General features: G+C 35.7%; 1 protein-coding gene across 3 annotated transcripts in view; it reads left to right on the forward strand.

The window, feature by feature from the left end:
• SLCO1A2 (solute carrier organic anion transporter family member 1A2) overlaps positions 1-10,963 on the forward strand; it is a 77,850-nt gene extending 66,887 nt beyond the window's left edge. For all 3 annotated transcript variants that reach the window (XM_016197409.2, XM_087814771.1, XM_016197410.2), the window contains 7 exons: positions 819-983; positions 2,204-2,399; positions 3,828-3,993; positions 5,139-5,311; positions 6,918-6,982; positions 7,547-7,664; positions 9,838-10,963. In XM_016197409.2, the coding sequence (XP_016052895.2) occupies positions 819-983; positions 2,204-2,399; positions 3,828-3,993; positions 5,139-5,311; positions 6,918-6,982; positions 7,547-7,664; positions 9,838-10,054 (1,100 nt within the window). In that variant the 3' untranslated portion in view covers positions 10,055-10,963. The remainder of the gene's footprint in view (positions 1-818; positions 984-2,203; positions 2,400-3,827; positions 3,994-5,138; positions 5,312-6,917; positions 6,983-7,546; positions 7,665-9,837) is intronic.
• Positions 10,964-14,137: the final 3,174 nt, after the last annotated feature.

The raw sequence follows: 14,137 nt of genomic DNA on the forward strand, positions 1-14,137 counted from the left end.
TGAAGACAGGGAAAGTGAAAAGAAACTCTAAGTGAGACTTTGGCCCCAGAGGGCAGCAGTGTGACCCAGAGCATTTGCTAGAGATGGGCACATTGGGCTCTGAGTGTTGTCAGCGCACACAAACAGGGAAAAGTTGGGTGAAATTATTTACATGGTCCTTAGCATGTACCTAATGAATCAGGATCTGGGGGAGTGGGACCTGGAAATTGGTTGTTTTAAAAGACACCCAGGTGGTTTTAAGCACGTTTCCTTGTGAACCATTGGCAGGACCACCAAAACTGATGTTCTGAAGGAGCAGAAAAATAAATACCTGGTACTTGAGAAGATGTATATCCCATGGATTCCCAAATACATATTTGTTTTCAGCATTCAGGAGTGATAATATCAGTATTGGAGTGTGAACTTCTTTATCAAATTGACTTTATTCCAGACTTTAGAGAACAGAACGAACATCTTTCATTCTAGATGATCTCTTCAGAAGAGAGGATCTTAACAGAAGGAGAAGTAAAAGGACGAAAGAAATGCTCTGGACACAAGCACTGTTTTGGTCACATTGTAGTTTTTCCTTAAGACACAATGGTAACTTGGTGAAGGTAAAACTATTGTGTTATGATACCTACCTAGTCAGCTGCGCCACTGACTTGCAGGAGCTGACAAAACAATGACACGCTTCAGCTTTTAAGGGCTAAAAAGAATGATTGACATGTGCATAATAAGACAGGAAGACGTATTGTAGAGGGGAAGTTGACATTTCAGGAAAAAGTCAATCATAAAATGCAGAGTCGAGTTACTTTGACACTGTCTTTCTTTCATTTCAGATTTTTTACCATTCATGAAAAGCCTTTTTTGCAACCCAATTTACATGATTTTTATGCTAATAAGTGTGATACAGTTCAATGCATTTATTAATATGATGTTCTTCATGCCTAAATATGTGGAACAGCAATATGGAAAATCAACCTCAGATGCAATCTTCCTAATTGGTACGCTTGTCCTCTGCATTACTAGCCCACTGTCCCCTCCCCCCCAATGAAATGGTAAACAGAGTGACGATGGGTGTAGGAAACCCCTCAATTAAAATCTGTTAGGATATTTCTGTCTCTGGTACATTTCTCCCTTCTGCTCTCCAGTGAAATCAACAAATGGTAGGTGAGATCAACAAATCTTGGCTTTCTTCTCTTTTCTGCTCCCTCTCTCTCAAGTCAGAATACAAATTCAAAATATTTGTGAAAATCTTGAGGAATGCACAAATCACATACAATTTTCAGGTGGGCAATCCAGAAGACAGTTAATTCATGAGGAGTCAGTAATTTACTCAGATTTTATTCTTGGATCCCAGTCATGAATTCCATGGTCCCCCTGGTGGTTTCAGGTGTCTCTGCAGCCCATATATTCAGATTTTCTTGTGACCACACTGCCCCCCCCCCCCACGCCCCAACAACACCTCCCACTTTAGGTTTCTCTAGGGATCTTTTTACAGTTTTGAAAGAAAATTTCCTAGATTATCTGCATCCACATCACCTGGAGTGTTTGTTAAAAGTTCAGATACCTGGTGCCCACCTCAGACAGACTAAATCAGACTCTCTGGTGCGGGACTCTGGAAAGAGATTTTGAACAATCTCTTCCAAGGATGTGATTCAGGGAGCAGACCCTGCCTGGCATGTAAGAATGCACCCTAAGGCTGTCTCTTCCTTTTTCTTCTTTTTTCCTTTAGTGTGGGGAGGAGTAGGGTAAGGAGAGTACTGGGCAGTGGCAAGACATGAAATGGAAATATACTTGACAGTCACAGGCTCAGCAGTAATCTTTTAAAGTACCTTAAACTGAGTCAAATTCTTAACCAAAGTGGAAATAAACAACAGCAAAATCATACAAATCATATGTATATAATAACACCCCCAAAATGGGATGCAGTAATTTACAAGTGGACTTCAACTTGTTACTCCTACCCGAATCCTACAAAAAAATTACAGCCTCCTGCAATCACTTAAATGAGTGATAATAACAGCCTTCAAAATAGACTTTGACAGTGAGGGAAATTTAAAAATCTCATATAATATGTAACAAAGTAGGGATAAAATTCAATCAGCCATCTTTACTGTGAATTGTCCTAAATAGTTTCTTATGCAAGACATGCTAGATAAAAGTAATATATTTGTTCTTTTGCTAAGTCACATTGTAAATAACATTTTTCTTGCATTTATAGGTATTTACAACTTACCTCCAATATGCATTGGATATATATTTGGTGGTTTAATGATGAAAAAGTTCAAGATTACTGTCAAACAAGCTGCCCACATAGCATTTTGGTTATCTTTCATTGACTTTATTCTCTACTTTTCATACTTTTTCATGACTTGTGATAATTCTTCAGTTGCTGGAGTAACCACCTCTTATAAAGGGTATGTTTTTTATTAGAGAATGTTATATACCTTGAATAATTAATAACATATTTTCTCCAATGATTATCCATGACCTAATGCCAGTAATCCATGGTCTTTCATCTTTCCTCCATCTGTCAGTTATAACCTAATGCATTCAGGCTCCAGGTTTATGAAATAGGTTGGGAACATATCACAGTGTTGGTAAGTTTATGATTGCACGTGTGTGTGTCTTTGTGGTATCCTAGTAGATATCAAAGTGAATATCAAAAGAAACTACTTATAGATTTATAGTTTTAGGTTGCATTGGGATATGTTATCAATATCTTTTATACTCTCATAAATGGGTAAAACTAAGAGTTGAGCATACAGTCTCAAACGCTTTTATATGTTTTCGCAATAGGCTTAAATTTAGCATAACCAAATCCTAATCCTAATACATGATGCATTAATTCATATATAAGTTCATGTATTTCATTTGCATAGTTGTGTCTCATTGTTGAATACTTTTATATTTGTATTTTGAGGGTTCTCTGGGTCTATAGGAAGGTTGGGTGTGCTAGAAACAGTGCTCCCTGATTGAGCAAGGTCACTGTCCACATTCTCTCATTGAGAGAGGCTGTAGGATATGCTCTATGATTAGGCGGGGTCGCTGCCTGGATTCCATGACTGAGCAAGGCTGCAGATTGTGTTCAGCCGTTGGGCAGGGCTAGAGGCTGAGCTCTGCTGCTGGGCAGTGCTGTAGACTTGGCTCCACAGTCTGGCAGTATTGTAGGCTAGGCTCTGAGGCTGCCCAGGGCTATTGGTTATGCGGAGTCAGAAGCTATACATAACACTAGAGCAGGGCTGCTGGCTTGGCTCCTGCCTCAGCGAGGCTGTAGCATGGGCCTGATGGCTGCCCAAGTTCCCTGGTCAGGCTTCCTGGGTGGGTGGTTATCAAGATGGCAACATTGGTTGTTCCTGATACATTTTTATACTAGAAGAATATATTTGTTTACACATGTACTTATGTTTCTAGAGCTAAATGTATTACCTATATTATGCGTTGGACTTACAGATTTAAAGTGAGCTCTTGAGATTGCATTTATAGGATATGATCACTCTCCTTACTTTCCAATATATGGATCAACCACAGGGATTAGGTCAACTTTATTTTCAAGTTCTAATAATACCTGGAAAAACACCTCCCATATGGTAGGCACTCAAATAATGCTTATTGATTGGTTGTTTTTTAATCTGAAATAAATCATTGAAAAAGTGGCTGTGTGGTCATGGAAGCAGGTATCTTTTATGTCATATCTATAGTACCTAGGCCACACATTGATGATTAGAAGATTTCTGTTTTTATTTTGGGGAGGAAAAAAATTTAACTGTGGACTGGGATAAAAAAAGAGAGAAAATGCTCTAACAGTCTTTCAGTATTCATGGTATTATTTTAAATCATTTCAGAATGTCACAAGATTTACATGTTGGAAATACCATCCTTGATGACTGCAACATGAATTGCAACTGTCCAACTAAAACATGGGACCCCGTGTGTGGTAGCAATGGTTTGTCATATATGTCAGCTTGTCTTGCTGGTTGTGAGACATTCGTTGGAACAGGACTAAACATGGTAACATAACCTATTGGTCAAATTTTTTTTTATTTACTGGAATTTTGATTTATGAACTGCATTGGCACTTGCCAACTGTGAACTGGGCCCACATTTGGTACAATTAAAGTCTTTCTTCAAAACCAAATTATTTTTTTTGTGGAAAAAATAAACATTTTTTTCACATGCTCACTTGATTTACCTTTTATTTCCTAGATCTTATTTTAAACCTTTATAGTGTCTGAGCATTAATCATTAATTTTATAGCAGTCGACATTATTACTCAGATAATTTGTTTAAAAAATACTCTTGACTGCCCAGCTGGGCATGGCTCAGTGGTTAAGCATCGACCTAGGATCCAGGAGATCGAGGTTCGATTCGTGGTCAGGGCACATGCCCGGGTTGCGGGCTCCATCCCCAGTCAGGGGCGTGCAGGAGGCAGCTGAGCAATGACTCTCTCGTCATTGATGTTTCTCTCTCTCTTTCCCTCTCCCTTCCTTTCTCTGAAATGAATAAAGATATATTTTAAAAAGATACTCTGGGCTGAAATACTATGATTGAGATAAAGTTGACAGTTTTGATCTTAAATATCCAGCTAATCGTTTTGCTACAGACTTTTTTCTGTGCATATGTATGTACATGTTTTCTGTGTTTTTCACCTTCTGACAGCTTTGTAGGATGGAAATTTGGCATGTTTTCTTGCCTAAAAATGTTGGCTGGTGATAAAAGTAAAATAGAAATTTTAATTCTTATTAAAACTTGGAAACATTAGAATTCCAAAAAGAATTAATTTTACTCTGTTTTTGCAACAAACTGTGTTTTTTTTAAACAAAGGTTTATTTATTTTAAGTATCGAGATATTTCAACTGAGCATTCTGAAACAAATTTTGTTTGTCATACTTAGTATCGTGGCGAAACAGTATGTATTTTTAAAAAGGATGACTTCAGGATAAGTGAGCTACTACAAATATTTCAGAAATATCATTTTTCTGAAACCGCCCTTCTGTGTTTCATTTTTTTGTTCTGATTCTGAGAGACATTTTAAAGGAGATGAGAATAAAGGGAATTAATTCTCCATCTTGATCCAATTGAAGATGTGAAAAATATTTCAGATTTGTGTTTAAGATTTTTCTTCCTTAAATAGAATAATATATTGTTTTTAACAGGTGTTCCAAAACTGTAGCTGCATTCAAACCTTAGGAAATTCATCTGCAGTTCTTGGGTTGTGTGACAAAGGACACGACTGTTCCATGATGCTCCAGTACTTTTTAATCTTGTCATCAATCAGCAGTTTCATTTATTCTCTATCTGCCATACCTGGATATATGGTTCTCCTGAGGTACACTAATATTTTCTTTATTTAGATTCCTTTCTGGTCATTTATTACGGTAACTTTTTAAGAAAGCGAGTCGGAGCCCATGGTCTAAGAATTCAGTGCTCTAGTATGTCATTCATTAAGAGATTTGCATTGAGCATTACTGAATTTTAACGAAAATTTAAAGGTAGCTCCACACATGTTCTACATCTGTTGACTTTTCCCTTTGTTTTATTTCTTCCTTATTTCCTAGAGTTAATTTAGTGAAATTCTCATTGTTTAACACAAAAAGAGGCACATTTATATTTTAAGGTTTAAATATTTGTACCAAGAAAATACCAATAAGATGATGTTTTTACTAAAAAATGTATTGCATCCTTTTGTGAAGAAAGCTGCTATTATTATCTTAGCTTTGATTTAATCAGGGACGGAAACAGAGTATGAGGAACTCTCCCTGTGAATTCTTTGAGCAGGTAGCAGGGCTGCTGCGGAAGTGAGTGAGGCACAGAAAGTGCCACTGGGGAATTACAGTCTCCATTTCTACTTGCAGGCATTTCAGGCAACAGTGAAAAGGTGGGAAAATTTTTGGAGAGAATCAAGAAATCAGTGTGCCTTTTGAAATGATACCAAATCGCTTAAAATATGTTTGCTTTGGGGTTTTTTCATCACTGCCTTTTGAAAATTCTTATTCTCTCTTTCTTTCCTCTTTACATTTTCTTGTATAGATTCTTGGCTTTTCTGTATTTTGCTAATACAAATAATTTAAAAACAGCTAGGGTTGCAGTGTTCTTGCTTTAGACTAAAGGTTGAATTATTAGACTCAAGAACTACTACTTCAAAGAACTACTACTTCATATCAATCTAGAAATAGATTGATGTGAAATATTTTCTTCTTTGATAGCTTTCTGATAGAAATGAATGAAGAAAAAGTATTGGGTAAAATGCCAAGAACCAAAAGTGAGTTCCTATGTAGGCTACAAACTTTTTAATCAGGCCTTGAATAACCAAGACCTGAGCATGCAAGGACATTTTCTAATGCTCACTGTGCTACTAGCACACAAATAGTCTTTTTAAGAAATTATGATAGTAGGCCCTGGCCATGTAGCTCAGTTGGTTAGAGCATTGTCCCGATACGCCAAGGTTGTGGGTTTGATCCCCAATCAGGGCACATACAAGAATCAACCAATGAATGCCTACATAAGTGGGACAACAAATTAATGTTTTTCTCTCTCTAAAATCAATAAATAAAAAATTAAGAAAAAAGAAATTACAGTTGTTTTTATTTATTTATTTTCCAAAAATTGCGTTATTTCAAAAATTTCTTTGTTTTTAAAACATTTAACCCCCCCTCCCCCATCGGCTTGTTCTCTGTATCCGTGGGTCTGTTTTTGTTTCGATTTGTTTATTCATTTGTACCTTTTTTTTTAGATTCTACATATAAGTGAAAAACATACAGTACTTGTCTTTTTCTGTCTGGCTTATTTCACTTAACATAATTCCCTCTAGGTCTATCCAGGTTGTTGCAAATGGCAGCATTTCAGTCATTTTTATTGTCCAGTAATACTCCATTGTATATGGTAGTTTTAAATCTCTTTATTTTATTTTATTCATGAATTCGTTTATCTTGTAGGTGTATCAAGCCTGAAGAGAAGTCTCTTGGTGTGGGAGTACATGCATTTTCCACAAGAGTATTTGGTAAAAAATGGTTATTTTTTCTACCATTCCCTCAGACGGTGATTCAGTACTAAGCAAACGAAATCAGTCTCTCAGAGTAACCCTGTAGCAACTATCCCTTCTGCCTTAAACAGCATTTTGTAACTAGTATGAGAATGAAGTGCAAGAGGAAATAGAGAACTTCCTTCTTTTACTTAAAGAAGTCCTATCTGACCTTAACTTAATTCTACTTTTCATCTACTGGATTTGAAAATCAAATGAACAGGAAATTCTATGTTAAAATAAAATGTACAAATGATTGGCCCAAAACATTGCAGAAAAAAAAAAATCATTAATTCAATGTTTTTCTCTATCAGTGAGTTTTATGTTGCATTTGCCCATAAGATTACTTATTCTTTATAATCTAGAAACTTTAAGGGTAAAAGTAACTTCTTATTTCCCAAAATAAAATTTAAAGTTTTAAATTTAGATTTGGTTAATTTTGTTGGTTCTACAAATAGAGGAAATTAAAATGCTTCCAAACAAAACAGTGTGTCTTAAATTCTTACCTGGCTGATGCATTTTTCTTTCTCCCTTTTGTTGTAGCTGGAATCCCTGCACCTATATATTTTGGAGCTTTAATGGACTCCACCTGTTTACATTGGGCAACTTTTAAATGTGGTGAGTCAGGAGCATGCAGGATATATGATTCCACCCACTTCAGGTAAAGATAATACTTTTTTAAAGAATTGTTTTCTTAGCATAAACTGCATAAAACGGCACCAGTCATGTCTTTGTTAAGTATTTTCTTTGTCATGTATTTTCTGTCAAGTGACTTGTCTACTTTTTGCTTTGTTTCCAGAATAGATATTGATACTATATCCCCATTTTTTTATTAATGTGCTAGAATTTCATTTCCTTAATATTTTCAAAGTACTTTATAAATCTAAACATGGATGATTTCCTTAACCTAGCCTTTCAAAATGTTGTTTGTTAAATTGGTTGCAGTCAATACATTATTGAAGGTAAGGAGTGTACATCAGCTACTTATCTAAATTATATTATTCTCTAAAGCAGTGATTTTCAACCTTTTTCATCCCGTGGCACATAAACTAATTACTAAAATTCTGCGGCGCACCAAAAAGTACAGTTTTTGCCAATCTGACAAAAAGAAAAGATAATTTTGATTCATTTACACTGGACAGCTGTTGTGTTGGCTATTGTCATTTTTAATTTGACAGTCTAAGGGAAAAGAGGTCAGTGCCCCTAACTAAATAGTCAGGTACTGCATGTTTTAAAAATTCTTGTGGCACACCAGTTGAAAAACACTGCTCTAAAGTATCCCATTTCATCCTACATCGTTTTAGGCTCTTACTAGCTTAAATCCTTACTTCCTTTCCCCATCTAGCTCTGATCTCCAAAATGATACTTGTTCTCTGTCATTAAATTTCACTGACACAATATTCTTCATGTCTCTTAAAAGCTTATTTTTAAAAATATGGATCTGATTTTGAACAAAGCACATGATATTAATCTGTTTTTGAACAAAACTCTTCCATTTTTCTCTTTCTATTTCATGTTCTTTCTCATTTGGATACCTGAATTTGGTTTAAATTTGTATTAAGTTCTCCCAATAGGGCAGTATTATGCCAATTATTTTAAATGTAAAAACACATAAAATAATTATATATATCATGAATGTATACATATATACTTTGTAAAACTAAAAAAATAAACTAGGAATAAAATCCATAAAATCAACATAATGTTATACCTGGGATGGGTTAGAAGGCAATAGGATTATAGGGGTACACAGGACTTAAATGTATTAGTATTTTCTGTTAAATTGGTCTGAAATAAAAGTAGAGAAATTTATTCGTTTAAAAAACGTGGGTGGTGAGTACAGACAGGCTTAATTTTTTCCTGTATTCTTGAATGTTTCATAATAAAAGAAAATTTTAGAAGTAGAAAGATGAAAATAAAAACCAGAAATTAATAGACCACATCACAGATGAAACCAACAAAGTAAGAGCTGTATTTTTGAAAAGTTTAAAATATAATAACGGCAATTATCTGGAAAAACAAAAAAAGAGAGGTAACATGAATAAATACTATTAAGAATGAAAAAGGGCCCTGGCCAGGCGGTTCAGTTGGTTGTAGTATTGTCCCGTGCAACAAAGGGTTACAGGTTCGATTCCTGGTCAAGGCACATACCTGGGTTGTGAGTTTGATTCCTGGTCAGGGCGCGTACAGGCAGCAACCAATCAATGTTCCCCCCCCCAAATCAATAAAAAATATCCTCCAGTGAGGATTAAAAATTAAAAAGGGAATATATGTACAGTTACTTATGGGTTTTAGATATAACAAGTTGGAAACATCTTAAATGAGAATTTTCTAAACCAATGTATTTTATCAAAATTTTACTATAAATATATAAAAACATGAATATTTTATAGCAATTTAAACTGAATCAGTCAAAATTCCCATCTATAAAAGCATCAAATCCAGATGCTTTTAAGGCAAGTTTTACAAATCTTCAATGAACTGACGGTAATTAATGGTGATTCTTTGGGAGCATTTTTATTAAATACTGGAATAAAAGTGCATTCACTCTCAGTATTAAAGTTAGAATGTCTTTGATATCAAAAAATAAAAATAGTAACAAAAGATTAGAAAAGAAGAAAAAGTTGGATTTCCTGGATGGAAAATTCTAAAGAAAACCATTTTAACAAATTATAAGCGAGTTCAGCGAAGTTGCATAGGTATGATCAACATACAAAACAATTAGCCGATAGTGTTCTTCTGGGAATAAAATATTAATAAAGATATGCAAAACTAGTTTGTATTCACCATACTGTCTATGTGAGATTTAATATGTTTTGACTTTTTTTTGATAGATACCTCTACCTTGGATTGCCAGCAGCACTAAGAGGATTGAGCTTTATCCCAGCCCTTTTGATCTTAATTATTTTGAGGAAGTATCGTCTGCCCAGTGAAAATGCCACTTCAGGAGCTGTGCTGATGGAGGCAAACGTTACAGGGAAGGAAGAGTGCCAAGAAATGGACCAAATTTCCAAAGTTTTGGATAATGATGTATTGAAAACAAAACTGTAATGCCTTATTATATCATGTTTCCCAGAGTTGGAGAACACACTATAACTTGTTTTTAAAATCAATAGAGGTACTGCAGGTAACCTTTTCTTGTCTTTCAGAACCTAAAAAATGTGTGTTATGTGTTTTTTTTACTCAAGATAAAAAATAAAAGTTCACTGATGGTACTTCTGAGCCATCAATGGCACTTGAGGATTTCCTTAGATGGACATTTGTAACAACCCTAAGAACTGGATATTAGAGCCAACTTTATTATTTAATTTTTTTAAAAATCCTCACTGGAGGATATGTTTCTATGGATATTTCGAGAGAAAGAAACATCAATGTGAGAGAGAAACATTGATCGATTGGTTGCCTCGCTGGGATCAAACCCACAACCTAGGTATGTGCAATGACCAGGAATTGAACCCGCAACATTTTGATGTACAGGACGAACCTCCAACCAACTGAGCCACCCAGCTGGGGCTACAGCCAGCTTCATTTCTATGTTAAAACAGCAATTTCTCTTTTAACTTATGTACAACAAGAGTATATTTCCCACATCTTCTTTTCCAAATGATTCTAAAAATTTCCTGTTATAAAAATCTATTTCATTCCATTGAGTTTCTGCTTTGATATTGGGGTTATTTAGAGACTGAAACTCTCATCGTGCTTATGTGAATATTTAAGTCTTTTATTCAAATGTATTACTTTCAACTAAAAGAAGCCTATGTGGTCTTCTTTTATTTAGAAATTGTTCTTTAACTCCTCCTGTTCATTCCAGACATGACTCTTTGAAAATAGATTGCTTACCAGTGTGCCATCACAGACTTTCAGTCCATTCCCTGCTTTATTATTCATGTCATATATTTGCTTATTTTGTTCAGAGGACTGACAAACTGAATCAGGTTATTAAAAGTCATGTAGCAAAGATTGTTGGGATTTTTCTTTTAGCAATTCAAATCAGGTTACTCTCTCTTAAAAACAAGTGTCTTAGCCAAAGAATGAAAGTGTGATATTAGAAAAACACTAGTCCTTAAAGGCTGCTTGTAGTGAAGATATTGTCAAAGGAACACTTTTCCAGATTCAGGAGGCCTTAGACCAAAGTTTATGCCACTCACAGTGTCCTACGTTAGCACACAAGCACTGATTTTCCACAGCCATCTTAGAGAATGAAACTTTTAAAAAGTAGTTTCTGTTATGAAACTGAAGTTAATAAAATTTAAGATGCACATTTAAAACTAAATCTGCTCTATCAAACAAACCAATAAAAACAATATACTTACAGTATTATTTTATAACTTATGGATATAATACAAGAGCCCTACGGATAATAGAGTTTTGGGTTCAAGAGATTAGAATGAACAGCCACGTGTACCTACTCTTATGTCTCACTCCTGATTCGCCATCATATTGAAATTATAGTCAATATATATATAAAGATATAAATCCCTATTGGTGAAGAGAATGTGGAAGAACAGGAGAAGTGAGAGTCAATATACTATGGTTACTTATGTGGAATATAAGGGAATGGGAGTGTCTGTAGGGATAACACATTGGTAGAAGCTATAGTCCAGACTGTACTTGGAAGGAGCCTGGAATGTAGGTAGAGCCTCTGGTTGCAAGTTTGAAGAAAACAAGTTGGTAGCTGAACAAAATATAGGCCAGTTACTTGAAGGACTGCCTACAGATATTTTTTCAGCCAAACATGATTTCTTTTGGGTAAAAAATACAGAGTTAACAAAACAAGACCTACTAGTTTTTAAAAACTTCCAGTCTTAAAAAAAAATCAGCAGAGAAGATAGAAGGAACTCCATAGAAACAAAATAAAAACCTCTTTCCTGATGATTTGGGCCTATGGAATGAGTTTTTTAGGAAAGATATATTTCAGAATGATAGCTATGCTAAGAATTGTTTACCGAATAGATAATTTACTAGTTAGTGGAGAATCTTTTGACTGGAATCAGGTGACAGAAAGGAAGAGAGGTACTAAAAAATAATTCAAATAGGTCTTAAAAATTCATAAAGTTAATTGAAATACTTTTTTTCTTTACATCAGAGGAGTAACAGTGAGACTTCTGGCTTCAGCTCAGACATGCAGAGAGTAGAAAACAGTATTACACCCACACCCTTACCAAAAAAAAAGCTGGATAAAGTACAAGTTACAACTTTTCTTGAACCCATCAGTGAACAGGTTATTGAGCCAAACAGCTAATTGGAAATTGGGAGAGAGCCGGGCTGCTGCCGGGAGCAACGGGATTTGAACACTGACTGACTAGGGGCAGAAGCCACCCAATGCCATTGAAGTCAGTAAGTCCCCTCCCCCAGCCCCTTTCCGCGCCGCGATAACAGCATCTAGTAAATAGAATGGAGTACAGTTGGGAAAGCTGCAAGAGAGTTCTTTCTGGGTAACAGTATAAAAGGAAGACCAAATCCACACGGGGAGCAGACCCTCAACACAAGGTCTCCCCGAGGAACTGAAGCCTCCCCACAGGGTAACCGCAGCAACGAGCGCCAGCCCAGCCCTGCTGCCCACACCAGGCCCACCCGCAGGCCTAGCAGCTGCCCCAAGCCGCTCGGCCCGGGCTTCAGCCTTTTAAAGTGTCCGCTTTATGAAGTAGTGCCCTTTGTTTTTATTTATTACTATATTTTATTTTTCCCGATAGGTGTTTGACACTCAGTAATTGTTGAACAAATAAATATTTGAGATGTTGCTTTTATTTTCTTTGCAGGTTTTAAAGAACTGCTCCATAATTTCTCTCTTTACTTTTACAGGGACAAGGTCCCATCAGACTTGTTGCTCAGTAATCTAGCAACGGGGTGCTTTTTGAAATTGCTGCCTGTGTGATTAAGGAACCTTTTCTCAGGTCTACAGCCTGAAAAGAGGTTGATATCTATAACTTCCAAGCCAATTCCCAGATTCTAGCAAGTTGTGTGACTTTGCTATACTCAGGAGCATCTCCTCCTGTCCTGGAGTTTGGTTGTCAGTTATCAAGAACTCTATATGGAGTTTTTATTTTATTTTTATTTATTTATTTTCTTTTTTAAAGAAGTCCAGGCTGTATCACAAATGCTTTGAATCAGAATCTCTAGGGTGTGTGTAAGGTTGGGTTCATTTTTTAAAAAAGTTCCACAGGTGATTCTGGTGCCAAAAATATATATTTTTTAACCTGTTGGAATAAACACTATAATTTCTAGCATTCACTGTGATAATGCTGATGTCACTAGCATTATTTAAATGCAATATTTAAATATTTGTTCTTTTTCACTCTACTACTTGTCCTACTTGTGAGGATGTGAAAGACGTCTCTTTGTGCACCACACACACACACACACACACACACACACACTCACGCAAAACTATGCAATTGAGAGACAGTTCATAAATTCTCTGGTGCAGACTCCACTCCTTCCAGAGAGCAGACAGACAAAATGAAGACACATCTGTTAAGTGGGCTTCGCTTTTTCAACATCAGTTTTTCTTATTCATTTCCATGAGTCCCAAAGAAGCAACACATTCTGTAATATGTTGTCTGACAACCATAGCATGCAAATTTTTGCTTATTTCTTCAGCAGTATTTTAATGAGAGGTTGGAAGAAGATGCATCAGAGGTTGCTAGACAAATTCAACTTTGAATTATAAATGAATGAGGCCTGTGAAAGATACCACTTCATGTCACATGAACGACAGATGTCACGATAGCATAAATCCTTCAGTCTATTAGACTTCAGGCTTGAGTAATATGATCCAAACTGTTCTATTTTTGTTTATGTTTTTAGTTTTTAAAAAGGTATTAGGCTTTTCTCCTTATTTAGGCTGTGAATTTCTCGCCTCATTTTTTTTCACCTCCACCTATTTTCTAGTCACTTGTTTTACTGAGTTCCATTACCCGAGCAAACACTTTTTCTTCTGTTACCTACTACTCTCACTTTTAAATTTGTGTGGATCATATATCCTAATCTTAACCCCAGTGCATAGTCACATAACAATGAATACTCACATTCATTTTCACTTATAGTTTGTTTCATTACTGTAAATTCATAGGTAACTCACTGTCCCATCCTATGTAAAGAGTGTGGGAATAGTGGGTAAAAGGACCAGAAAAT

The sequence above is a fragment of the Miniopterus natalensis genome, chromosome 2, assembly GCF_054644295.1.
Source record: "Miniopterus natalensis isolate mMinNat1 chromosome 2, mMinNat1.hap1, whole genome shotgun sequence".
NCBI classification, from domain to species: Eukaryota; Metazoa; Chordata; class Mammalia; order Chiroptera; family Miniopteridae; genus Miniopterus; species Miniopterus natalensis.